The sequence below is a fragment of the Salmo trutta genome, chromosome 4 (genome assembly GCF_901001165.1).
Source record: "Salmo trutta chromosome 4, fSalTru1.1, whole genome shotgun sequence".
NCBI classification, from domain to species: domain Eukaryota; kingdom Metazoa; phylum Chordata; class Actinopteri; order Salmoniformes; family Salmonidae; genus Salmo; species Salmo trutta.
The window spans coordinates 7,771,847-7,797,002 of NC_042960.1; the positions used below are offsets into that span (position 1 = coordinate 7,771,847).

Sequence of the window (25,156 nt, forward strand, 5' to 3'; positions counted from 1 at the left end):
GGCAATGGCCAGCGATGATGTCATTGTGACACTTCTGTCAGGCCCTCCACAAATCACTTCATCGCCTTGACTTGAAAACAAGCTTCCCTCCTTTTCTCTTTAAACCGCTCTTCTCCTTCTCCCTCCTTTTTTTACAACCACCATCATTCTTCCTTCCAGTGTGGTAGTGGGTTCTGGTGGAATCTCACGGGGCTGTGCCTGTCTGTCTGTTGATGCTCCACCAACACCTGCCTCCAGATTCACAGCGTAGGCAGGACTTTATTCTTCCGTTTTTGGCCGTTTTTTTGGTGTCAAGAGCCAGCCGAGGCAGAGTTGGAGTTCTCACCAGAACATCAACAGCATTCCATAGAGCTGTGGAACGGGAGCCGGAGCAGGGAGTGGAGCATAGTGAGTGGCTACCGTTTCCAATCCCGCCAGGCAGCTGCCTTTCTGTTCCATGATGCATGGTTTGGCTCCCTGCATTGTTAGCCCAGCGCCTTTTGATCCTCATTGGCTCTGGCAATCCCCACAAAAATACATTCCACCACGAGGAGAGCTGATTGGAGAAAAACAATGCAGTCCCTTTTACCTCAAAGGCAATCTGAAATGTTCACACTCATTCAGCCCCCCACCTCCCCCTGGTTACTCCAGCACAATGAAACCAGGGAGCCAAGTCAACCCCCCCCCCCACCCACCCACCCACCTGTTAACACACATTAATCCTATGACAAGGTCGGAGCTTAGACCAGAGATCACTCAGTCTCATAACGAAGGGAGAGAGGAGAAAAAACTAAAGAGACCAAACCACCCAGCCCAATCAGATTGGATGCAAAACCACTTTTATAATGGAGGAGGCAGCCAGGCAATTTCCTGTATCACACGACACGTCAGCCAACAGAGTAATGTTTTGGGTCTACGACTCCATCATGATAAACTACGACTTTCACTGAACTTTCTCATGACGTATTCCAGCGTATGTTCCTCTTCCCATCACATAAATAGGATACTAGTACGATTAACATTGCTGTCCCCCCCCCCACCCTTCAGCTTCAGCGCTTCAGTTCTCAGAGGGAGTCAACAGTAGGAGTAAGAGCAAATTTATCATCCGCAGGGCACTTATCTCCGACAGTCTGAGAGGAACCTCTGCTCTCTCTGGCTGAGTTAGCCTGACAGTCTGAGAGGAACCTCTGCTCTCTGGCTGAGTTAGCCTGACAGTCTGAGAGGAACCTCTACTTTCTCTGGCTGAGTTAGCCTGACAGTCTGAGAGGAACCTCTACTCTCTCTGGCTGAGTTAGCCTGACAGTCTGAGAGGAACCTCTACTCTCTCTGGCTGAGTTAGCCTGACAGTCTGAGAGGAACCTCTGCTCTCTCTGGCTGAGTTAGCCTGACAGTCTGAGAGGAACCTCTACTTTCTCTGGCTGAGTTAGCCTGACAGTCTGAGAGGAACCTCTACTCTCTCTGGCTGAGTTAGCCTGACAGTCTGAGAGGAACCTCTGCTCTCTCTGGCTGAGTTAGCCCGACAGTCTGAGAGGAACCTCTACTCTCTCTGGCTGAGTTAGCCTGACAGTCTGAGAGGAACCTCTGCTCTCTCTGGCTGAGTTAGCCTGACAGTCTGAGAGGAACCACCGCTCTCTCTGGCTGAGTTAGCCTGAGTTAGCCTGACAGTCTGAGAGGAACCTCTACTCTCTCTGGCTGAGTTAGCCTGACAGTCTGAGAGGAACCTCTGCTCTCTCTGGCTGAGTTAGCCCGACAGTCTGAGAGGAACCTCTACTCTCTCTGGCTGAGTTAGCCTGACAGTCTGAGAGGAACCTCTGCTCTCTGGATGAGTTAGCCTGACAGTCTGAGAGGAACCTCTACTTTCTCTGGCTGAGTTAGCCTGACAGTCTGAGAGGAACCTCTACTCTCTCTGGCTGAGTTAGCCTGACAGTCTGAGAGGAACCTCTACTCTCTCTGGCTGAGTTAGCCTGACAGTCTGAGAGGAACCTCTGCTCTCTCTGGCTGAGTTAGCCTGACAGTCTGAGAGGAACCTCTACTTTCTCTGGCTGAGTTAGCCTGACAGTCTGAGAGGAACCTCTACTCTCTCTGGCTGAGTTAGCCTGACAGTCTGAGAGGAACCTCTGCTCTCTCTGGCTGAGTTAGCCCGACAGTCTGAGAGGAACCTCTACTCTCTCTGGCTGAGTTAGCCTGACAGTCTGAGAGGAACCTCTGCTCTCTCTGGCTGAGTTAGCCTGACAGTCTGAGAGGAACCACCGCTCTCTCTGGCTGAGTTAGCCTGAGTTAGCCTGACAGTCTGAGAGGAACCTCTACTCTCTCTGGCTGAGTTAGCCCGACAGTCTGAGAGGAACCTCTACTCTCTCTGGCTGAGTTAGCCTGACAGTCTGAGAGGAACCTCTGCTCTCTCTGGCTGAGTTAGCCCGACAGTCTGAGAGGAACCTCTACTCTCTCTGGCTGAGTTAGCCTGACAGTCTGAGAGGAACCTCTACTCTCTCTGGCTGAGTTAGCCTGACAGTCTGAGAGGAACCTCTACTCTCTCTGGCTGAGTTAGCCCAACAGCTGTAGATGCAGTGTGACAGAGCACAAGAACACAGCATGAGATATTTGTCTCACAGTGAATATATTTTATTGCGCGTCCGCGCCCCTAGCCCTGTCACACAGGCTAACACACTTCAATAAGAGTGTTAGGCGAACCCACACTGCTCAAAGCAGATGTCTTCATTCCAAACCGCTTTCGCCCCATTGCCTTTGAGGCTGGCTGATGTAAGCAACCAACAACGGCGTCGCTCTATTTGTACATAGGCATGTGTCACCATGAATGAAATCAAAGCCAGCATGTTGTCAGCCACCGCTGGATACAGGGAGATTAAGTATGAATGTTGGGCTGCGTTCTCTCTCGTTCAACAGCATCTGGAAGTGGTTCCCGCTTGAAACAAAAAACCCAAAACAAGTTAACTGGCTGAGCACCTCAGTTAACGTGCTGTGATGGCTTTATAGTCAGCATGACACTATCAGGTGTTGGTACTGAGCTGAGACGTGCTGAACACGCCGTGTGGTACAGTTGATAGTGACGAGTCGTAAAGACAACAGTGCCCTGATCAGGACTGTGCCACACGGTTTCCACCGTGCCGCTGAGCCGCCGAGCCGCCTTCACCACATCTGAGTCACAGCCTGGCAGTGGTGGCGCAAGCCTCCGTTTAATCACCAAGCAGCTGGGAAATATAATCAGTCAATCAGTTGTTAGAGATGAGAGTATCTGATCCAATGGGCTTGGAGGATGGTGACTGTGACACCTCCGGGACAGATGGACAGAAACAATGTCAAACAGGGTAAGTTTGAGAGAGGACTCTGTGTGTGGGAGAAGGGGTGACAGGGAATGTCGGAATTAGCAGGCTTCCTACCGGGAAGAGGACGCCAGCAAGTGCGTTACACACACAATCAAGTAACGACAGGAGGGGAAGGGGAGATTGGGTGTCAGGGAACACCCACGGTGCAATGAAGAGAGGAGAAGGAGAGCCTCCATTGCTCCCTCCCTTCGGCAGCATTGTGTCTGAGCGGGTCATCTTAATTGTCACGGGGGGGAATCGGCCGGGCCGGCAGAAGGAACCACAGAACATTACAATCAAAGCATGTGGTAGCTAGGGGAGTCAGGGCAATGATAAACCCTTATCTTCCCCTCTCAGTGAGTCTCACTCCAGCCCCCCCTTCTCATCTCCCACTTCCCCTGAGGCTCCTGGGTGTTCTATCTGTATAGAGGGAACTATGTCCTGTTGATGCAGTGAGTAAACACCTCAGCCCCCCCTGGTAGCCCCCTCTGGAAGCCCCCCCTAGTAGCCCCCCTGGTCCCCTGGTGCTGCGGGCCCCGTGCGGCCAGAGTCTTGTAGCAGCCAACAGCCAACATCACAGAATAGGACTCTGGGGGGCCTACCAGCCGGCCTGCCGGGTCTCAAGCCACTCTCTAATTGTCATAATGATTGTTTTATCCGCTAGCAGTTAGGTTTAATGATGATAAGACAGCAGGAGGGTCGTCCTGGGCTCCCTGTGGGCCTGTTGGCATGTCCATTCGCTGGGGTCCGCTTCACTCCCTGTAATCTCCGCTGTCCTCTTTCTAAAGGAACGGTGGGAGGCATGCGTGATAGATAAACTTCCTGTCCAAAAAGTGTGCCCCCTCCTCCTCCTCTTCCCCATTTCCCTATCTCTGGACACTATCAGTTCACTCTCAAATTCAAAAACTACAGCTATCGACCTTGGATACGGATAAACATCATCAGGGGCCATATGTATTAAGAGTTGCATTTTAGCTCACACAATGATGATGATTACATGGACAGGGGGAAAGATGATCCCAGATCAGTACTCCTTCTCTGAGACAGCGCTAGATGTAACTGTCTGTGAGCAGGGCTGGGGTCAATTCCATTTCAATTCCAGTCAATTCAGAAAAGAAAAAACTCATTCCAATTCCATTTCCAAATGTTCTTCATTGAAAAGCGTTGAAGAGAATTGGAATGTCAGTGTACTTCCTGAATTGTCTAGAATTTAAATGGAATTGACCCCAAACCTGTCTGTGACACATAGCTAACCGTCAGTGGCAGACGTGGATGTCTCCATGTAAAGTTATGTGGTAAGAGCTGGTAAGAGCTACGATAGCATTAACAAGTCCTAGCAGGTGAGACATTTAAACTGAACCTGAAATTACATGGTAAATTATAGGCCATTTCAAAAGCTTAACAATCCTACACAGCTATAAAGATGATGTTTCCAACTACTGGCACTGGACCTGACGCTGCATGTCTATGGTGCACACACTACTGAGGTTGAAATGATGCCTACATGGAATACCACTACACCAATCCTCTCCCCGGCTTCCAAGACGACGTCAATGAAAAAAAAGACGACTTCCTATTCAACCGTTGCCCAGAGGCTCGGCCAACACAAAGCTACGGAGGAGTAGGCGGGCGGGCGGGCGGGCGGGCGGTGATGATTGTATTTCTTCTTGATTCGCTCTAGTGGGTGTGCTGCTCCTCTTCTCTCGGAGAAGGTTCCAAACCAAACAGCAGAATAACATATCTTTCAGGGGGGAGGCCAGCCAACCCGAGCCCCATCTCCAGGCCCCTCTCTCCTCTTCTCCTCCTCTGTTCTCTGGAAGTTAGATTTCCATGATGATGGGAGGTCAGAGCAGACCAGACTGAGTGAGTAAATGTCAGATAGGTGCTAATTCTTTTCAGAAGTACCAGACATGCCAATGGTTTCCTGTCTCGAGGAAACTGCAGCGGAGAGGGACGGGTGACGAGTACTTCTCGTGTGTGTGTGTTTGTGCACTGTGAACACAGTTCATCTCCTTAGACCCCTCGTTATTAGAACGGTCTCGACAGGCACCAGATGTTTCTTTAGCAACCGAGGGTGGAGAGGGAAAGAGAGAGGGAGGGAGGGAGGGAGGGAGGGAGAGAGAGAGAGAGAGAGAGAGAGGGAATAGAGAGGGAAAGAGAGAGAGAGAATAGAACGAGAGTGAGAGTGAGAGAGAGAGAGAGAGAGAGAGAGAGCGAGAGAGAGAGATGGTGCAGACAGGCTTGACCACTAAAATACAGATACAGCTGGTCTTCCACTGTTGTGAGAGGGCCTATTGCTGTGTGAAATCATATCATACGACACCATTTATCAAAATAAAGTATTGGCCAGTGACGTCTTAGTCTGATCGTTTTTCATCTTGTGGGATTGTTCAGCGCTAACCTATATGGAAACAGCTTGGTGGGGGAGAGTACAGAGTAACACTTAAAAAGCCATTTATCCACCTTCTACGAATTAGCAGCACATTAGCAATGTTCTCAACGTGTGTGCTAAGCTCATTGAAAGATAACAACGTGTGAGTTAGCCGTGATGGGACAATTAATAAATAGCTGATGGTTTTGTTTAATTGTTTAATGAAGTGTTAGACTGGCGAGCAGACTCCAGGGGGGGGGTTAAGTCTGGAAGGAAGGGTCTTGATTGGTCGGAATTATCAGATGAGAGAGGTAGGTCTTAGAAGTAGAAATGTTTGAGGAGTGTCCAAGACTGTGTTCCACTCTCTCTCCCTCTCCTCAATGTTTGAGGAGTGTCCGAGACTGTGTTCCACTCTCTCTCGCGTTTATATTGGGAAGACACGGGGCGACCAAGTACCATCGCTTATATGTGAATTAGAGTTTGGAGCAGTCTTCAGGTGCCCCTATGCGTCCTGGTCAAAAGTAGTGCACTATGTAGGGAATAGGGTGTCATTAGGGATGCGTATTGTGTTCCTCACTGACCTTGAGTCCGGTCTGCACCAGCTTGTGGATGTCCAGGAAAGGCTCTTTCAGCAGCTCCATGTTATGGGTCAGCACCCGGACGAAGCCCTCCTTCTCCAGGACAAAGAGGCGCTGGGATCCGTCCCCACAGTGCACCACGGCTACTGGCTGCCTCAACCCGCTCAACACCACCTGGGCACAGTAGCAGTTGTGCTTGTGCTTCCTGGGCGGCCGGAGGAGGAACGAAAGGTCAAGGGTCGCCGACAGATAATCCCGTTGAGAGAGGAAAGGAAGGAGGGAGATGGAGAGAAGGAGAAAGAGAGAGCGAGAGAGAAAGCATGAGAGAGAGAGAGACAGATAGAGAGAGGAGATAGAGAGAGGAGAGAGAGAGAGAGAGAGAGCGTGAGAGACAGAGAGAGAGAAAGACAGATAGAGAGAGACACATAGAGAGAGAGTGAGTGAGTGAGTGAGTGAGTGAGTGAGTGAGTGAGTGAGTGAGTGAGTGAGAGAGAGAGAGAGAGAGAGAGAGAGAGAGAGAGAAAGAGAGAGAGAGAGAGAAAGAGAGGAAAAACAGAAAATACCCCCCACAATAAACATACACTGATTGACTTGACTTAACAGTAAATTAATACCAGTGATTTACAAAGTAAGAGTGAAGCAATAGCATGACACGATGGGAAGGGTTGAGTAAGAGTTTAGACACTTCCATAGGCAGTGACTTTGATTCATGTGCATTGGGCACACATACATACATATGTCACTCCACGGGTGAATTTAGTGGAGCAATGCTTAAATGGGGGATGAGGGGTCTCCAGCTGTGCAACAAGTGTTGCGTAAAACCACAGTTCACATTTGATGTGGGAAACAGAACATTCAAACTCCATTATACAACATCGCGACAGCTAGCTAACGCATGAAGGCGGTGACGCTGATCCTCGCTCCTCACACACTTGTTTCAAGACATTCCCAATCGCCGGGCGGAATTTGCCATTGAGAGCCTGAGTGAAGGATGGATATTCATTGGAGGAAAAAGGGTGTCAGTTCAGTTATCTCACCCCGTCAGTTTCCTGTCTGCTGCTATGCTGTCATCGTGACGCATGTGTCAAGTTCATACACACAGCAGATGTGCGCCCTCTCTCTCTATCGCTCTCTTTCACTCCCTGGCTCTCTCTCTCTCCCTCACTCTGGCTCTCTATCTCTCTCTCTGCCTCTCTCTCTCACTCCCTGGCTCTCTCTATCGCTCCCTGGCTCTCTCTATCTCTCTCTCTGCCTCTCTCCCTCCCTAGCTCTCGCTCTCTCTATCTCTCTCTGCCTCTCTCTCTCCCTTCTTGGCTCTCTCTCTCTCTATCTCTCTCTCCGCCTCTCTCTCTCCCTCAGGCCAGTTTTAAAGTGGGAGGTCTGATTAAGACTTACGATGTTAGATGACATCGGAGGTTAAAACCTGGCCCTCTCTCCTTGCTCATCATCTCTTGGCCGGCCCCAGGCGGAAGATGAGAAGGGGAGTCAGCTCAACAAGAGTCCCTTTAGATGAGCGGCTGCCAACAGAAGCTCTATATCTCTCCTCGGCCATCCCGGCCATCCATCCTAGAGTTCAGTGCAATTACAATTACAGTGCTCTTTAGCATAGCAAGGGGTCATTACTAGAAATGACTAGAGTAGAACCCCATCAACCCCAGGAATGCAGACAGCACTTAGCTAGACATCATAGACAGACAGCATCAGCATAGTTTCTCTGGTCTGGTCTGGTCTGGTCTGTTCCGGCTCGAGATAGCAGGACGGTCAGTTGGTCACGTGTCCAGCAGCAGCGCTCTCAGCTCGCGTCAGGGGGGCTAGAACGGGGTCTGCGTCCCAAATGGCACCCTATTCCCTATATGGTGTACTACTTTTCACCAGGGCCCACAGGACTAGTGCACTACGTAGGGAATAGGGTGCCATTTGGGACGAAGACGGGGAGCTCAGAGGCTCTCTCTCCACTGGAGCAGACAAAAAAAAGGTGAAAGTTTGTCTATGACGTACAGCCGCTAGCTAGCAGTGAGGGAGGGTTGGCCTGCAGGGTAAGCATTTCCATTGTGTGGCCAAAGCCTGGCCCAATGCACCCTGAACAAACGGCAGGCTTTGGTGATGACTGGAGAGATGGGTGACGGGTAAAGTTGGGGGGGGGGGTCATCCAGGCTTGGCATTTGTATGTCTCCCATGACCCTGGTTCATAGTACATATCGCCTGGGGCGAGACCGGTGGTGGTGGCCAGTCAAAGTGGCACACTGGATTCAGAGTGTGGAGATGCCACGATACACACTATGGCCTCTCTTTCCTCAACTCACTGAAAGCGTCCTTTTTGGATGGTTAACTCAATATTTAAAAAGCATACCTTAAATGCACTCTTCCTAACGTATACAAATAAAAGAGATTTTGAAAGTGAAACATTACAAACCTGTTGATGTCTTCGACTTTCTCATCTCCCAAGTAGTTGGAGTCCTGTCCCCGTGTTTGCTTTCGATGGAAATCTGGGAAGCACAGGCCTCCGTCCCTCCGTCCGTAGTATTGACAGAACTCATCCACATCGGCTTGGAACAGCTCTGAAAAACACCATGGACACAGACAACGGCCCGCAGGCAGAGAAAGACGATTCAAGTCAAGTGACATCACACCTCGTTCAAACCATGATGCAACATCATCCAACTTACCAGCGAGCTGAAGCTAAATCCCCTCCTAGTTAGTCGCCCTTAATTCATGTTTACCCAGCTTTAGTTCCTTAAGTTTTCAGACAGTTGTTTTTGAGAGTTGTGCTGAATGAGTCAAACCAAATCCTGGCAAGGCCTGGGCTGAACAAGTGAAGAAACGCTGGCCAGACAGGCCAACTGGGTTAGATCTGAGCAGAATGTGAGGAATATGCTGTTCAGACTGTTCCTCAGGTCTTCAACTCTGCAGCAGTGCACCACTGAGGCCCCATCCATCTTTACCTTTATCCTTTGACCCCTGTTGCTATGGCTGTTTGACCCCTGTTGCTATGCCTCGCAGCTCTACCTCACCTGGGTGACTGCTGTGGATACCTAATAGCTTTCCAGATATTTGGAATATTAAGTATAACATAGGCTGAAATTCTCATACAATTAAAGCACTGTTAGGGGCCAGTGCCAAATGGCACCCTATTCCCATTATAGTGCACTACTTTTGACCAGTGCCTATTTGGGCCACAACCTAGATGCTTTCGCCCTCCTCAGCCCAGCGGCAGGCATATGGGCACAGCATGTGAAATGTGAGAAACTCTAATTCAAAACTGACCATGTTTAATTAACAGCCCAGTCTTCCAAACACTAACTTTGCACATTTTTAGGAGGGATAGAAATATTCTGTCTGCCTCAAAACCCAAATCAAGAAATGATATTCCCAAATGTTGATTGATTGTGTTCCACTGCTTGCTTGTGCTTTGGGGAAGTTCAAAGCAAAAATGTCCCCATCACACGGTTATTTCCCAAGACCACCTTGATTTCTCTTGGAGCTGCTAGTTGTACTAGAGCTAAAGATGGTTCAACACCAGGGTCTGGTGCACAAAGTAATCTGGGAATATATCCTCATTAGACACAGCAGCCCCAACCCCGCCTGATTGGCCACCTTCAGAGACCCACAGTCACAACATTATTCCAAGATTCTAGGAACCCCCCCCTTTCTTATTGTGCTAGCAGGGCAAACCACTAACAGGGTGAAAAGAACGCAAGCAAGCAGCGTATCTTAAAACCTGCGCGTGACCTAAAAACAACCGTGCCAATATTGTTTCCCTTAACACAACCCTCAGGGGGGCGGAGGAGGAGAGCAAACACAGCAGTGATAAAAACACAAACAGGACTGTCTCTCCTCTCTTTCATCTCGCTCTCCGGACCCCACACATCCCTCCCCCCTTTCTATCCTGGCCCCTCCACACTGACCACAAGGCTGACCACACTACCACTGGAGGTGATAGGATATCCCACTAAACATCTAAATACAACACGGAGATCAAACACACACTCAGAACACACACACACACACAAACACTCCCAGGCCTATGCCACCCACCTACTTTGTGCCTGCAGTTATCTTAACCATGCTGGTCCCAGGACCTCAGATGCAGAGGGGAGAGACAGAGTGGGGGATGGAGGGAGGGGGAAGGGGTGGGAGACCTCTAGGTTAAAGTGAGACTCAGGCCGTAAAGGTCTTTATGGAGAAATGAGGGCTAAGTACACAGCCTAATGGGGAGCTGGAGAGGGAGTTTCACGGGAGCAGGAGGACATTTAAAGACACAGTAAAGGCTACCGTTCAGATTTAATACTGTTGGTCAGCATATTGCATGTGTTGATGCAGAGTACAGTTCTGGAAGGGTTCTGAATTTCATCTTTAGTGATATATACTGTACATGAGGCCAAAAAACTCATGTTTGTCAGTGCTTTATATTTTAGATTTAATTAAACATGTTCTTAAGAGGCGATAGTGATTACTACAAATGCAAATTTAAGTTGAACAGAAAACCAACAAATTGTAAAAACAAGTAGCTTAACCCCCCTCCAAACAAAAAACATAAGGACACAAATACAGAAAGGGACTCTTAAATCCATAGGAGGAGAAACCTCTGTCTGTATCCAGAATGATATGTACTTAGAGGGCCATCTAATTTTAGACAATTTATGGTTAACTACTTCCATAAACATGTGGCACCAAGCACTGCATTCTCTCTCCCTCTCTCTCTCTCTCCCTCCAGAATATGTACCAGTTTTATTGTACTGGCCTGGGGGGAAAAAGAGAGAGAGAGAGAGAGAGAGAGAGAGAGAGAGAGAGAGAGAGAGAGAGAGAGAGAGAAAGAAAGAGCGAGAGAGAAAGAGAGAGAGAGATAGAGGGAAAAAAAACTCTGTCCACATCCCAGGCAGTGAGCTAGCGCTATAGTTCTACTTCCATCTGGTTGTCTTCCAAGACAACCTGGGTGGCCACCCAAAGTACTTGACATCTTGATGCACTTCAGCAGCTTTACATATACACAACCTTTGTAGAAAAATAAATGTGTCATTCGTCACCACATATGCTGATCTGCGTAGAGGGGGAGAAAGGGAGGGAAGGATTGATGGGAGGGGGGTGACTGACTCCTTCTCTGGCTCAAGCTCCTGGTATGAAGCTCTGGGTTTAACTCTAAGCTTTCACTGCTGTCTGTCAGCTCACTGGCTGCTGTCTCTCTCTCTCTCCATCTCTCTCTCTCTCCCTCTCTCTCACCACCTCTCTCTGTCCATCTCTCTCCATCCCTCTCTCTCTGTCCATCTCTCTCTATCCCTCTCTCTCTCTCTGCCGAATACAACAGGTGTAGACCTTACAGTGAAATGCTAACTTACAAGCCCTTAACCAACAATGCAGTTTTAAGAAAAATAAGAGTTAAGAAAAATATTTACTCAATTAACTAAAGTAAAAAATGAAAGAGCAACAATAAAATAACAATAGCGAGGCTATATACGGGGGTACCGGTACCGAGTCAATGTGCGGGGGTACAGGTTAGTTGAGGTAATTGAGGTAATATGTACATGGGGGAGGGGGGGATGATGTTGATAGTGGTGGTGGTGGTGTAGAGCCACCACATGTGTGGTTGAAACTGTTCTCTGTTCAGCAAATCGCGAGCAGATTGAATCTGCCGTGGCGACACAGATAGGAAGAAGAATTGGCTGGGGGCAAGCAGCGGCCGTTTGATCACAAGGAATGTGCACTTCACTGGGAGGCACGGAAGATAGGTAACAGCCCTTCAAAGGCCCTACTTCTGAGGACGGGGAGCTTTCAGGGAGGGCGGCCTATCAAGCAGGTCTCCTATCATCTCACAATACCATCCTATCCAGGAGGAAACGGCGTGTCATGTTATCTCCATGTCATCTCCTCGCTTATTCCACATCGGGAGGAGACTCCCTCCAGGGCTGGCGTTGCCTTGCCTACGCGTACGGGGGAGCAGTTCGAGGGCCGAGGCGAGGCCCGGGTCCAGCGAGGCAGCTCTGATTGTGTTTACGTTCCATCGAATTTATCACCAAGGAAAACAAACTGATGGTGTGAGTGGCGTTTTTTAAACAGGCCGTAGTTTGTGTGTGTCTGAGGCTGTGTGTGAGGAGCTCCCTTGGTGGCGCGAGGTGTCAGAGCCGGTCATGTCTAGACCGTAGCCAGGGTGCTTACAGCTTACACATCCCCAAACAGCACCGTCAGCCCCCTGACGTCAGCCAGGGCAGCTCAGGAGGGCTTGCCAAAGAAGGACAGGGCCAGGGAAGGAAAGGGTCATAAAATCAATCATTTTCAGCTCTGGCAGATTGTAGAGGCTTTGTTTAGGGCGTGTGGTTACGTGTGTGTGTATGTGTGTGTGTGCGCGTGCGCATGTGTGTGTACACAATTTATGTCTAAATTCCATAGATTGAGGAAGAGTTTGAGTAAAGAAAAGTAATGTTCCTTAAAACACATCTACAACCAGTCCAAGTGGGACTAAAAATATTGACAATGCTGCCACACTCAGAAATCTATAAAAAATCCACAAGTATTTACACATTTGTACAACTCAGCTAGCGCAAGAAAATAAATCCAGTCCACCTGGTGCAATAAAACAACGTTTTGTACTGGGTTGGTTTAACCTGCAGTCTGAGGGACGAGAGAGAGAGAGAGAGAGAGAGAGAGAGAGAGAGAGAGAGAGAGAGAGAGAGAGAGAGGAGAGAGAGAGAGAGAGAGAGAGAGAGAGAGAGAGAGAGGAGAGAGAGAGAGGGAGAGAGAGAGAGAGAGAGACCTCCTGATTGCCAGGTCTAAAGTGTATAGTCAGACTAATTAACAAAGTGCTAGGCTGATGGCTGCAGTAGGCAACGTCTGCCAGGCAAGGGTGGGTAGACTGAGACGAGGCTCTCCCAGTGTATGGGGGCGTGAGGCAGGCAGGCTCTACCACCAAGTGGAGGTGAGGTCAGATGAGGTAAGCCTACATAAATAAATATTCCTTCTTGAGTCCTTACGCTCCACTGCGTCTTGCATAAGTAAAACCAAGCTACCTATATATTCAACACTGTCTGCTGACTTTGAATTGGGGACCTTGAGGAGACCTGCTCAGAAATGTAATATTGCCTTATTCAGACATTAGGCTGTATGTAGTGTGTCAGGAAGTCAATAAGAGAGAGAGAGAGTGAGTGAGATTGAGGGAGGGAGCGAGTGAGAATGAGAGAGAGTGTGAGAGAGATTTGTGTTCATATGTGTGCCTCACTCCGCCTATACAGTGCAAGCACTGACTGAGGTAGTGATGGCACTATCATCATCCTTCTTGGTTACCTGGTATATCTTAGTGGTAGGTGTAGTAGAATGGTTACCTGGTATATCTTAGTGGTAGGTGTAGTAGAATGGTTACCTGGTATATCTTAGTGGTAGGTGTAGTAGAATGGTTACCTGGTATATCTTAGTGGTAGGTGTAGTAGAATGGTTACCTGGTATATCTTAGTGGTAGGTGTAGTAGAATGGTTACCTGGTATATCTTAGTGGTAGGTGTAGTAGAATGGTTACCTGGTATATCTTAGTGGTAGGTGTAGTAGAATGGTTACCTGGTATATCTTAGTGGTAGGTGTAGTATGAATGGTTACCTGGTATATCTTAGTGGTAGGTGTAGTAGAATGGTTACCTGGTATATCTTAGTGGTAGGTGTAGTTGAATGGTTACCTGGTATATCTTAGTGGTAGGTGTAGTTGAATGGTTACCTGGTATATCTTAGTGGTAGGTGTAGTTGAATGGTTACCTGGTATATCTTAGTGGTAGGTGTAGTAGAATGGTTACCTGGTATATCTTAGTGGTAGGTGTAGTTGAATGGTTACCTGGTATATCTTAGTGGTAGGTGTAGTTGAATGGTTACCTGGTATATCTTAGTGGTAGGTGTAGTTGAATGGTTACCTGGTATATCTTAGTGGTAGGTGTAGTTGAATGGTTACCTGGTATATCTTAGTGGTAGGTGTAGTTGAATGGTTACCTGGTATATCTTAGTGGTAGGTGTAGTAGAATGGTTACCTGGTATGTGTCCGCGGCAGGTATAGTAGAACTCTCGGCAGTAGTCCTGGCAGAGGCGTGGCAGGTGGGGCTCCCTGAGGGGGACCTTGTCCGACTCGGGGGAGTGGAACAGCACTTGGGCATTGGGCGAACAGTGTGCACACTTAATCTCCTCCAGGAGACGGCTGCACTCCGTGTTATTGGTGGAGAAGATCTAGGGGGAGGGACCACACGCAACAAGGAACAATGACTGATTAAAATACGGACTTAGTGAGCATTAATGTTTTACACCTCAACATGGCTTGTAATTTGCTGACATGTCAGCGATATTGTATAATTAAGCAATAAGGGTGCTGTATATGGCCAATATACCACGGCTAAGGGCTGTTCTTATGCACGAACCAACGCAGAGTGCCTGGATACAGCCCTTCGCCATGGTATACTGGCCATATACCACAAACCCCTGAGGTGCGTTGTTGCTATTATAATCTGGTTACCAACTTAATCAGACGAGTAAAAATAAATATTTTGTCATACGCGTGGTATACAGTCTGATATACCACGGCTTTCAGACAATCAGCATTCAGGGCTCGAACCACCCAGTTTATAATAAACATTATTGTAAGACATTAGCATGGAGATGATATAACCTAACTTTAATTATCCACCGCTGCAGCTCTATTGATGGTACACTGAAAAAATATTCTCCAGAGAAACTAAGCCCACACCAAAATTAGACTTGATTACCTTTTAATGTCACTTTTTAAACCCAGAATACGCGGCACTTTCTGAGAAAAAGATTATCTCCCTCACGACTTGTTTACCTAAGTGTACAAACAGTTAAGTTCAAATTACATTTCATATGTCAGGGCGGCTGGGGCCAAAATGGATGGAGCCGAATTAGAGGGTTTGAAGCGTTACTTAGGTCGCTAAACAAAAGTAAACAAGAGATTTAGACCCCAGAAATTAGCAGGGATTATTTACGTAGCAAATTAGGTGTAATAAAACACAACGTAATCTGTCCTGCATCCAGACATGTGTGCTGCTTAGGCAGCAGGCGGGCTGGTAGTGCTTTGCACTGTGTGAGGTCCGTCCGTGTGTAAACACCAATTTAGAGATAGACAGGCACATCATTCCCGCACTGGTATCAACAAATTAGCAGTCTGTCCTAGTCAATTAGGCCTACAGACCTGGGTCCAACATATGGACACCTCCCCCTCTCTCTCTCTAACTCACTCACTCTCTCTCTCTCTCTCTCTCTCTCTCTCTCTCTCTCTGTCTCTCTCTCTCTCTCTCAGTTCAACAATAACCTGACTAGGTCTGGAAGAGAAAGCTGTTTCTTAACGATAAAGCCACCCTGCGGTCGTGTTCGAGACCGTTTTGTGACCACAGGTTGACCACAGGCCCTTTGGTTGTTTTTTAGCCCCTCAGGACCACGACTAGAGATGGCCAAAGAATGTTTGTTCTACTCCTCTTACCAGGACAGTGTAAAACACGGATGATTAGGACTTGCCAGAAGCACACACAGAGGTTGATAAACCCGGCTATAAACAAGCAATAAATATACTAATAAATATACTCATACTAATACCATACTAATAAAGAGTGCAGAGCAGCTAAAAGCTGTTAGCCTTTAGAAGTGTTGACATGTCAGCATTAGGCAGGGTAGGCTTAGACGGGGCTAAAACCTGGTTGTCCATGTCTGTGTGTTTTACTTACTCTCGGTCCCTGTAACTGTAGTGGTCTGGTGTGGCTCAGTTGGTAAGAGATTGACGCCAACAACGGCAGGGACGTGGGTTTAATCCCTGCAGTATACAGATACTAAAACATATGCACTCACTGTATTTTAAGTCATTCTGAATAACAGTGTCTGCTAAGTGGTACAGTATATGTTACTATACTATTACTACTACTAACCCCTCCAAATCCATGTGAGTACTACCGCCGTGGGCATTCCTAACCACCCGCCCTCCTGCTCTAAATTGCCCATTGATTCGGCGTGCCATGGGCTGGCACAGTCCATGGAGAGGAGCATTTGTGGGCTCTCAGCCATACCCTGTGCCCATATGTTGCTGGGATGGGCTCCAATGTTGCCATCACCACAAACCAGAACAAGAGGACCTTTGTTTGTTGTGTTTAGCAGCAAAATTTCACCACTGACTCGCTACTCAAAAGCAGAGAAAGATAAATTCTCAGTCAGTAGGCTCGATCCCGGTCTGTACAAGCGCTAATATAGCATTACTGGGGGAACAGAAATGCAAGGGACACAAGTCTCCGAAGGTAAACAACCGACCCACACACACGCACAACATCCATCTGTGTGACACACCTTGGCATGTGGGGGGGAAATGTGTCGTAACACATCAATAACACAAGGTTGCCAGTTCACATGGACAGCCCAAATGCAAAATGCATTTCCATAAGCTCCTTTATGCTGGTCGTTGTCCTCCTCACAGAGACTTGATCAAAAAGCCAACGTGTAAGTAGCTCACTGTAGAGGAGCAGCTGTTACAGGAGGACTCATTTCTTTGATAGGATCTGCACAATGGCTTTTGTCAGTGAAATTGCCGGAACAAACATATCAATGCACAAAGGTCACACTTGAAAACATTTGCTTGTCATTCAATCTTAGACAAGCCTCATAAGGTCTCACCATCAGAAATCACAGGGAGAGAGAGCGAGAGAGACCACCACACATAGCCCCTATAGAGAAAAGAGGCTGTGCTGTAGGCAACACTAAGACTGGTGTTAAAAATCTTAAACAAAACACTTGCCCTTTGGGAATAGGTGTAAGTTAGTGAGGGGTGGGTGTGAGAGGGGGGAGTGAAGGACAAATAATACCCTCTTAGCAGCCTTAACACTTGGACAGAGTAGAGGGACTGAGGGGGAGAGTGATGTTCTCCAGCATCACCCATTAGTGAAACTAACAAACACAATGGTGGTGTTGTTATTCTTTTGCCATAAGCAAAAATAGCTCTGTGTGTGGGCAGTGTAGTAGGGAGGAGAAGTCGAGGTTATTTTTGTTCTGTTCAGGGTTTTTCATCCTATTTGCATGACTTGAGCAAATTAAATGATGCAATATGGCTTTTTTGTCACAACACAAAGTGAGATACCACCCAGCCGGATATGTCGATTCGTTGGGAGCGGTTTACATGAGAATATGGCGAATTCTACCGTGAACTCCACGTAGCCTATGAAGACTGTGTTAAAGATTTATCCATGCATTTAAACATGACGATAATCATTTGTGTATAATGGGCATCTGCGTAGGCTATGTACAGTTAACGCGCACATTCTGTGCAGGAACTGATTGGAAATAAGAAAAACATAATAACATGCAACATTGTTGCAAAATACATTCTAAGTGCGCTGACAAACATGCCACACGTGCGCATAACTGCGGTGTGTGAAGCAAAAAAATAACTTAGTAGAATTTAACAATAGTCAACGGTGCTGACTCACTTGGACTGAGCGCGTGTGGGGTTATTTTGTAACGCGGGGATGAACGTAAAAGGTTATAACATAACCATGGTAACACCGTAACGCTTCGGACACGCTCGAGACCAACAATCAGGAGGCTTATATCATTTCACCACTTTTAAACAACATAGTTAGCTGATAAATCATGTTCATTTTTTTTTTTTTTACAGTTTTATGGATTTTCTACATATTTAATGTGATTGATAAAGAAACCTCAAAAACAGCCTAGAGTAGCAGGACAACGCCAGAATTTGTAAGTAGGCTACGGTTGAATTTTCCCCTCACAGTCCCAACCTCCCTCATATATCGTTAATTCTACTACTGTCAACAACAAGTCGAAAAGACACACAACGCAGTAAATACATTCCCCGGGGCGTTTGGCATTAGCCTACAGACAGCTCTCACAATGAAAGAATGCAACGAGCCCAACATACCCTGGCATCACGCCGGTGGACTATCTGATAAGCAGCACGCCTGGTTGGGCAGCATGACACACGAGGGTACAACCTGTGACAAACTTCCCCGCTGCTTGCACCGCTGTCCACTGACAGTTTTCTTTCCCTCTTCTTCAGTCGCTTGGGCATGCTCCCGTCGTAACATCTCCTTCTCCTCGGGCTTATTTCCCCCTTCTCGCCAAATTTCGAATCCCCACATTCCCAAACGTTGACTGCAATAGCCAACACGAGTACAAATTTCAAATGCCTCATATTGAAAAAACGTTGGAACCAAAAGATATGAGGGCAATCACTGTGGAAAGCAACGGTGCAAACCTACAAAATAATCTATTCTCTATATGTATATATGCTGTATCACAGGTAAACGATTATAATAATTGAGTTTAATAAAGGTATACGCATAAAATAATCAGAATGAAATATTTGCTCAAGAAAAAAATGTTATTTAAAATAAATTAATGGTAGTGCTGGTTATGATGGCATACCCCAGAAATACACATTTTTCTCTCGTAAAGAAAACAAAGCAAATAATAAGCAAACTCTGAGAATTGCAGTAAGCTTAATTTGTGTCCTTCCTTCTGTTTTAAAATCCGTTTCAGCACAGTGCATTGGGTCAAAAAAGTAAGCACAAAATTGTCTCTCACTAGATCCTCAGAGCGCTCACATGTTTCCCCTTGCTCTTTCCTCCTTCTTTTTAACCAGCGCGCGAGAAGAGGAGCGAGCACAGTGACGTAAGACAGCACGAGAGCGCGCACTTGGCTGTACACTACGGTGGAACGGAACGATGAATACCTGGCTGTCAGCACTGGACGGGCTGTCGTCAGTGATAGCCTACAGAAGAATTGAAGAGGTGAGATTGAGAAGTCAAGTGCACTTGAGAATACATTCTAGAAGTGATTCTTTCTAGGATTGTAAAGTCTATTACATATGTCGTTTCATGTGTATTCTGCATCCCCTATCTATAGCACTTGATTATATATTTTGGGAATGGGATCTACATAATGGCAAGCATTAGCCAACACTAGGTTACATATCTTAATGTAAAAGTAAACACACCAATCCCCCCACCAATTCTCTGAAACATTAACATACACTATTTGTATTTGTATTTATTATAGATCCCTCTTCCTGGGGTCCAGCAAAATTAAGGCAGTTTATACAATAAAAAAATTTACAATACATTCACAGATTTCACAACACACCGTGTGCCCTCAGGCCCCTACTCCACCACTACCACATATCTACAGTACAAATTCCATGTGTATGTGTATGTGTGTGTATAGTGCTTATGTTATCGTGTGTGTGTGTGTGTGTGTGTGTGTGTGTGTGTGTGTGTGTGTGTGTGTGTGTGTGTGTGTGTGTGTGTGTGTGTGGGTGTGTGTGTGTGTGTGTGTGTGTGTGTGTGTGTGTGTGTGTGTGTGTGTGTGTATGCATATGTCTGTGCCTATGTTTGTGTTGCATCACAGTCCCCGCTGTTCCATAAGGTGTATTTTTATCTGTTTTTTAAGTCTATATTTACTGCTTGCATTAATTTCTTGATTTGGAATAGAGTTCCATGTAGTCATGGCTCTGTGTGGCATTGTGCACCTCCCATAGTCTGTTCTGGACTCTGGGACTGTGAAGAGACCTCTTGTGGCATGTCTTGTGGGGTATGCATGGGTGTCCGAGCTGTGCACCAGTAGTTCAAACAGACAGCTCGGTGCATGTCAATACCTCACATAAATACAAATAGTGATGAAGTCAATCTCTCCTCCACTTTGAGCCAAGAGAGATTGACATGCATATTATTAATATTACCTCTCCAAGGGCCAGCCGTGCTGGCCTGTTCTGAACCAATTGAAATTTTCCTAAGTCCCTTTTTGTGGCACCTGACCACACGACTGAACAGTAGTCTAGGTGCGACAAAACTAGAGCCTGTAGGACCTGCCTTGTTGACAGTGCTGTCAAGAAGGTAGAGCAGCGCCTTATCATAGACATACTTCTCCCCATCTTAGCTACTGTTGTATCAAGATGTTCTGACCATGACAGTTTACAATCCAGGGTAACTCCAAGCAGTTTAGTCACCTCAATTTACTAAATTTTCACATTATTTATTACAAGATTTAGCTGAGGTTTAGGGTTTAGTGAATAATTTGTCCCAAATACAATGCTTTTAGTTTTAGAAATATTTAGGACTAATTTATTCCTTGCCACCCACTCTGAAACTAACTGCAACTCTTTGTTAAGTGTTGCAGTCATTTCAGTCGCTGTAGTAGCTGACATGTATAGTGTTGAGTCATCCGCATACACAGACACACTGCCTTCACTCAAAGCCACTGGCATGTCGTTAGTAAAGATTGAAAAAAGTAATGGGCCTAGACAGGTGCCCTGGGGAATTCTTGATTCTACCTGGATTATGTTGGAGAGGCTTCCATTAAAGAACACCCTCTGTGTCCTTTTAGACAGGTAACTCTTTATCCACAAAATAGCAGGGGGTGTAAAGCCATTGTAACCGATGTGAAATGGCTAGCTAGTTAGCGGGGTGCGCGCTAATAGCGTTTCAATCGGTGACGTCACTCGCTCTGAGACCTTGAAGTAGTTGTTCCCCTTGCCCTGCAAGGGCCGTGGCTTTTGTGGAGCGATGGGTAACGATGCTTCGTGGGAGGCAGTTGTTGATGTGTGCAGAGGGTCCCTGGTTCGAGCCCAGATAGGGGCGTGGAGAGGGACGGAAGCTAAACTGTTACATTGATGCTGTTGACCCAGATCAGTGGTTACTGCGGAAAAGGAGGAGGTCAAAAGAGGGATCAGTGTAACCGATGTGAAATGGCTAGCTAGTTAGCGGGGTGCGCGCTAATAGCGTTTCAATCGGTGACGTCACTCGCTCTGAGACCCTGAAGTAGTTGTTACCCTTGCTCTGCAAGGGCCGCGGCTTTTGTGGAGCGATGGGTAACGATGCTTCAAGGGTGGCTGTTGTCTACATGTGCAGAGGGTCCGTGGTTCGAGCCCAGGTAAAGGTGTGGAGAGGGGCGGAAGCAATACTGTTACACCATAACACATACGTCTTTCCAGCAGCAAACTATGATCGATAATGTCAAAAGCTGCACTAAAGTCTAACAAAACAGCCCCCACAATCTTTTTATCATCAATTTCTCTCAACCAATCATCAGTCATTTGTGTAAGTGCTGTGCTTGTTGAATGTCCTTCCCTTTAAGCATGCTGAAAGTTTGTTGTCAATTTGTTTACTGTAAAATAGCATTGTATCTGGTCAAACACAATTTTTTCCAAAAGTTGACTAAGGATTGGTAACTAATGATTGGTCGGCTATTTGAGCCAGTAAAGGGGGCTTTACTATTCTTAGGTAGCGGAATGACTTTTGCTTCCCTCCAAGCCTGGGGGCACACTTTCCAGTCGACTTAAATTGAAAATATGGCATATAGGAGTGGCAATATGGTCCGCTATTATCCTCAGTAATGTTCCATCCAAGTTGTCAGACCCTGGTGGCTTGTCATTGTTGATAGACAACAATAATTTTTTCACCTCTTCCACACTCACTTTACGGAATTTAAAATGACAATGCTTGTCTTTCATAATTTGGTCAGATATACTTGGATGTGTAGTGTCAACGTTTGCCATTAGATGAAGTGGTTTGAGCCAAATTTTGGTGGCCAAGGAAGCTGGCTGGCACAACTGGCCCCCAGCTTTGAAGCAGTTTGGAATTCGGAAGTGAGGTCACACCTGATTGAATATTGATACATTGATCTATCAGTCAATATTTAAAGTAATTAGACTTGGCAGCATTACCCCAACATCAGCCGTTTGCTGCCTACCCTACGTCTGTAATTAAAGATATTGCTGTTCCTCTGAAGACCAGTGATAAGACAAAGCCAAACCCAGGACAAATCCTCTTTCATTCACCACTCTCTTCAGAGAGATTACACGATAGCAATCCGAAAGGCAAGGGGAATGTCCTGTGGCAATTACTACAAAAAAACTGTGGAAACACACAGAGGAGCTGGAAATCACTTCCATTACCACACCTGTTCTTCTTTGGGGGTCCGGCAACCAGGCCGGCACTGACCAGAGCCCAGTAGGCTGCTTATCTACAGGAATCTAGAGCGATCCAGAGGAATCCAGCCTGATTTGACTGTGGGGCAATTATGGAAATGACTCTGCGTTGCTGTGACCCGAGCAGAGCCCCTGCCTGCCAGATTTGACCTGAAGAATTACCCCCCTTCTTTCCTTCCCTGCATTCTGAAGCTGTCCTCGCAGCGTTATTTTATGTTACCCCACTGAACATTTTTGGAACCAAGTTTAGCCGTGGTTTACAGTGCGGTACAGTACGCAGTAATAGAAAGTGGGCTGGCTGGCTGAGACTAGGAGGGCTGGTTGGCGTGTTGTAGAAGAAGAAGCACCACAGCAGGTCTGAGAACAGCAGAATGACATCCAGCCGCATTGTTGAACAGCGTGAAAACATGTGGGATCCAGCTGTGGGACGGCGGGACTACGTGTAGAGAGGCAGTAGAGAGAGAATCACAGGGTAGGGAGGGGAAGACAGACCACAGCTATAAGTTAACAATGTGTCCCGGAGTGGCAAGAGGCTTGGATCTACACATACAAACAGCCATGTTCAACTATCTTGTTATTTTGTTGTTGTGATGCCTCCCACCCTAATTCCTTTGACATCTCAGTATATCTATCTGAAGGCCTATCGTCCTACCGTTTTATTTGGGCATTTTTATTGTTCAGAAATGTGGTGGGCACTCTCTTCGTTCGCAGGACTTTATCCTGCTAACTGTTCCAAATGTCCGAACTGAATTTGGTAAAAGGCCTTTTATGTACTCTGTGCCATCGGCTTGGAACGCCTTACAAAATACTTTTAAACTGGAAGAACTTGTCCCGATTGGTGTTTTTTGAGACTGATTCCCTGACCAGTCAATGTTTTGAATTTGCTGTTTTATGATTTTGTTATACTCTTGTGAATTCTATGTTTTTTTACTAGATTACCTATAGTTTTTCATGTTGTCTGTCTGTAATTGTTTTATGACTTGGTGCAGTCTATCTTGGCCAGGACGCTCTTGAAAAAGAGATTTCAAATCTCAATGAGCCCTTCCTGGTTAAATAAAGGTTAAATTAAATCAAATTTTAACTTATAGTTTTTAGGTGGAACTATAAGCGTGAACAACTTGGGAATATCATAGACAAGAAAACCCCAGTCTAATGCAGTTCGTATTGCTTGTGTTCTTATGTTTACATGAAATGGGAAAGATTAATTTGATTTAAGTTCAACATTCATTCATAACCAAAATATTGACCCATGAGAAAGCAGGATCAGTTGGGAAATTCTCGTCCGCTTTGTCTCATTCAGCATGTGATCCGCAGATGGACGGAGGTAGGAATAGAACATCCCATCGGGTTACGGATATGGTCCTCCTCCTCCTCTTCCTCCTCCTCCTCCTCCTCTCCTCTTCCTCTTCATCTTCCTCCTCCTCTTCCTCTTCCTCCTCCTCTCCCTCCTCCTCCTCCTCTTCCTCCTCCTCCTCCTCCTCCTCCTCCTCTTCCTCCTCCTCCTCCTCCTCCTCTCCCTCCTCCTCCTCCTCTTCCTCCTCCCCCTCCTCCTCCTCTTCCTCCCCCCTCCTCCTCATCACGGGGATATAGCATTGCTTTCGTTTCTGTGTCGTGGACAATAGGGCACACAGTTGCAAAACATTTCTTTCAAATCTGTGCCTCCACAATCTCCCCGTTTCAAAATGTTTCAAAACGTTTCAAACCCTAAGTGAACAGTAGGCTACCTAATCTGGACACGTTCAGGTAAAAGCCTAGCTCCTCTTCAAACTGCCCCCCCCCCCCCAACCCAACAACCTTCTGAACACAGCCCTGCTGTAGGTCACCCTAATGAGAAACATGACCTGATGACAGACAGGACTCTGCTTTCACTCACTCCCCATCCCTCTTCCAGGCACCGCTAGCCTCACACCTCACTCACTCCCCATGCCTCTTCCAGGCACCGCTAGCCTCACACCTCACAGCTCGTTACTACTCCTAAAGCCGCTCTGGTGGCTAACTCTTAGCTGTGGGTCCCATCTAGCCCAAGCTGGGTTCATCTCAGGGGCTGCAGTGTGTGTGCAGTGTGTGTGCAGTGTGTGTGCAGTGTGTGTGCAGTGTGTGTGTGTGTGTGTGTGTGTGTGTGTGTGTGCGTGCGTGCGTGCGTGTGTGCGTGCGTGTGTGTGTCTGAGTGTATGTGTGTGAGTGTATGTGTGTGAGTGTATGTGTGTGAGTGTATGTGTGTGGGGCTGCCAGTTAGGGGGGTTGTAGTCATCATCATAGACTGAATCCCAATGTGTGAACTGTAAGCACAATGAGAAACAGATGCAGCAACACATGCTATGACTAGAACAATCCTTCTCCTCTCTCTGTGTGGCTGTAAGTATGAGTGTCAGCTGTATTCGTCTTGTGATGAATCTCGCTGCTTTCTGTTCGTCATTATCATAAGCATATGTAGTTGGATAGTGCAACAAGTTTTCTGTGCTTTTCTGTGCTTTTCTTGTTGTAGTAGTGGATGGTGCCAGTGAGTGAACTCAGGTGGTTTGCTGTGTTCTTCGTGTTTTGAAATAGAGGTGTCTAATGAAGTGTGAAGTAAGTGTTAAGTAAGTTTGAAGTAAAAAATGACAGTTGACTTTTAAAATGTCAGACTGATTGGTTATTCTATCATTCCATCTCAGTCGTAGTATGGCTAGTAATTAGAAAGCCTCATTTGGAACTCTTTCATTCATCTCCTCTCTCGGTTACCTACCTTCCACCACACAGAAGCACTGTGTGACTCTCACACCTGCTCTAATGGCCCAGGGTTTGGCTGCGCAAAGCTTCGGGACACACCGAGCGTGGAACGTGTTCACAATGCCATTAATATTCCTGACAACAGATGAATGAGGCTTTCACCGTCTGTTTATGAACACTTTAGCTGGAGGGGGAGAAGAAAGAAAGAAAACTCTGATCTTGTTGAACATTTACAGCAGTGTGTGT

At 46.8% G+C, this 25,156-nt stretch overlaps 1 protein-coding gene across 1 annotated transcript in view; it reads right to left on the bottom strand.

Annotated features, from left to right (window-relative positions):
- The window catches only part of hhip (hedgehog interacting protein), a 45,984-nt gene extending 27,137 nt beyond the window's left edge, over window positions 1-18,847 (bottom strand). The window contains exons 1-4 of the mRNA XM_029749711.1: window positions 18,137-18,847; window positions 14,244-14,436; window positions 8,662-8,806; window positions 6,252-6,453 (exon numbers count right to left, since the gene is read on the bottom strand). Coding sequence (XP_029605571.1) covers window positions 6,252-6,453; window positions 8,662-8,806; window positions 14,244-14,436; window positions 18,137-18,409 — 813 coding nt within the window. The 5' untranslated portion in view covers window positions 18,410-18,847. The remainder of the gene's footprint in view (window positions 1-6,251; window positions 6,454-8,661; window positions 8,807-14,243; window positions 14,437-18,136) is intronic.
- Window positions 18,848-25,156: the final 6,309 nt, after the last annotated feature.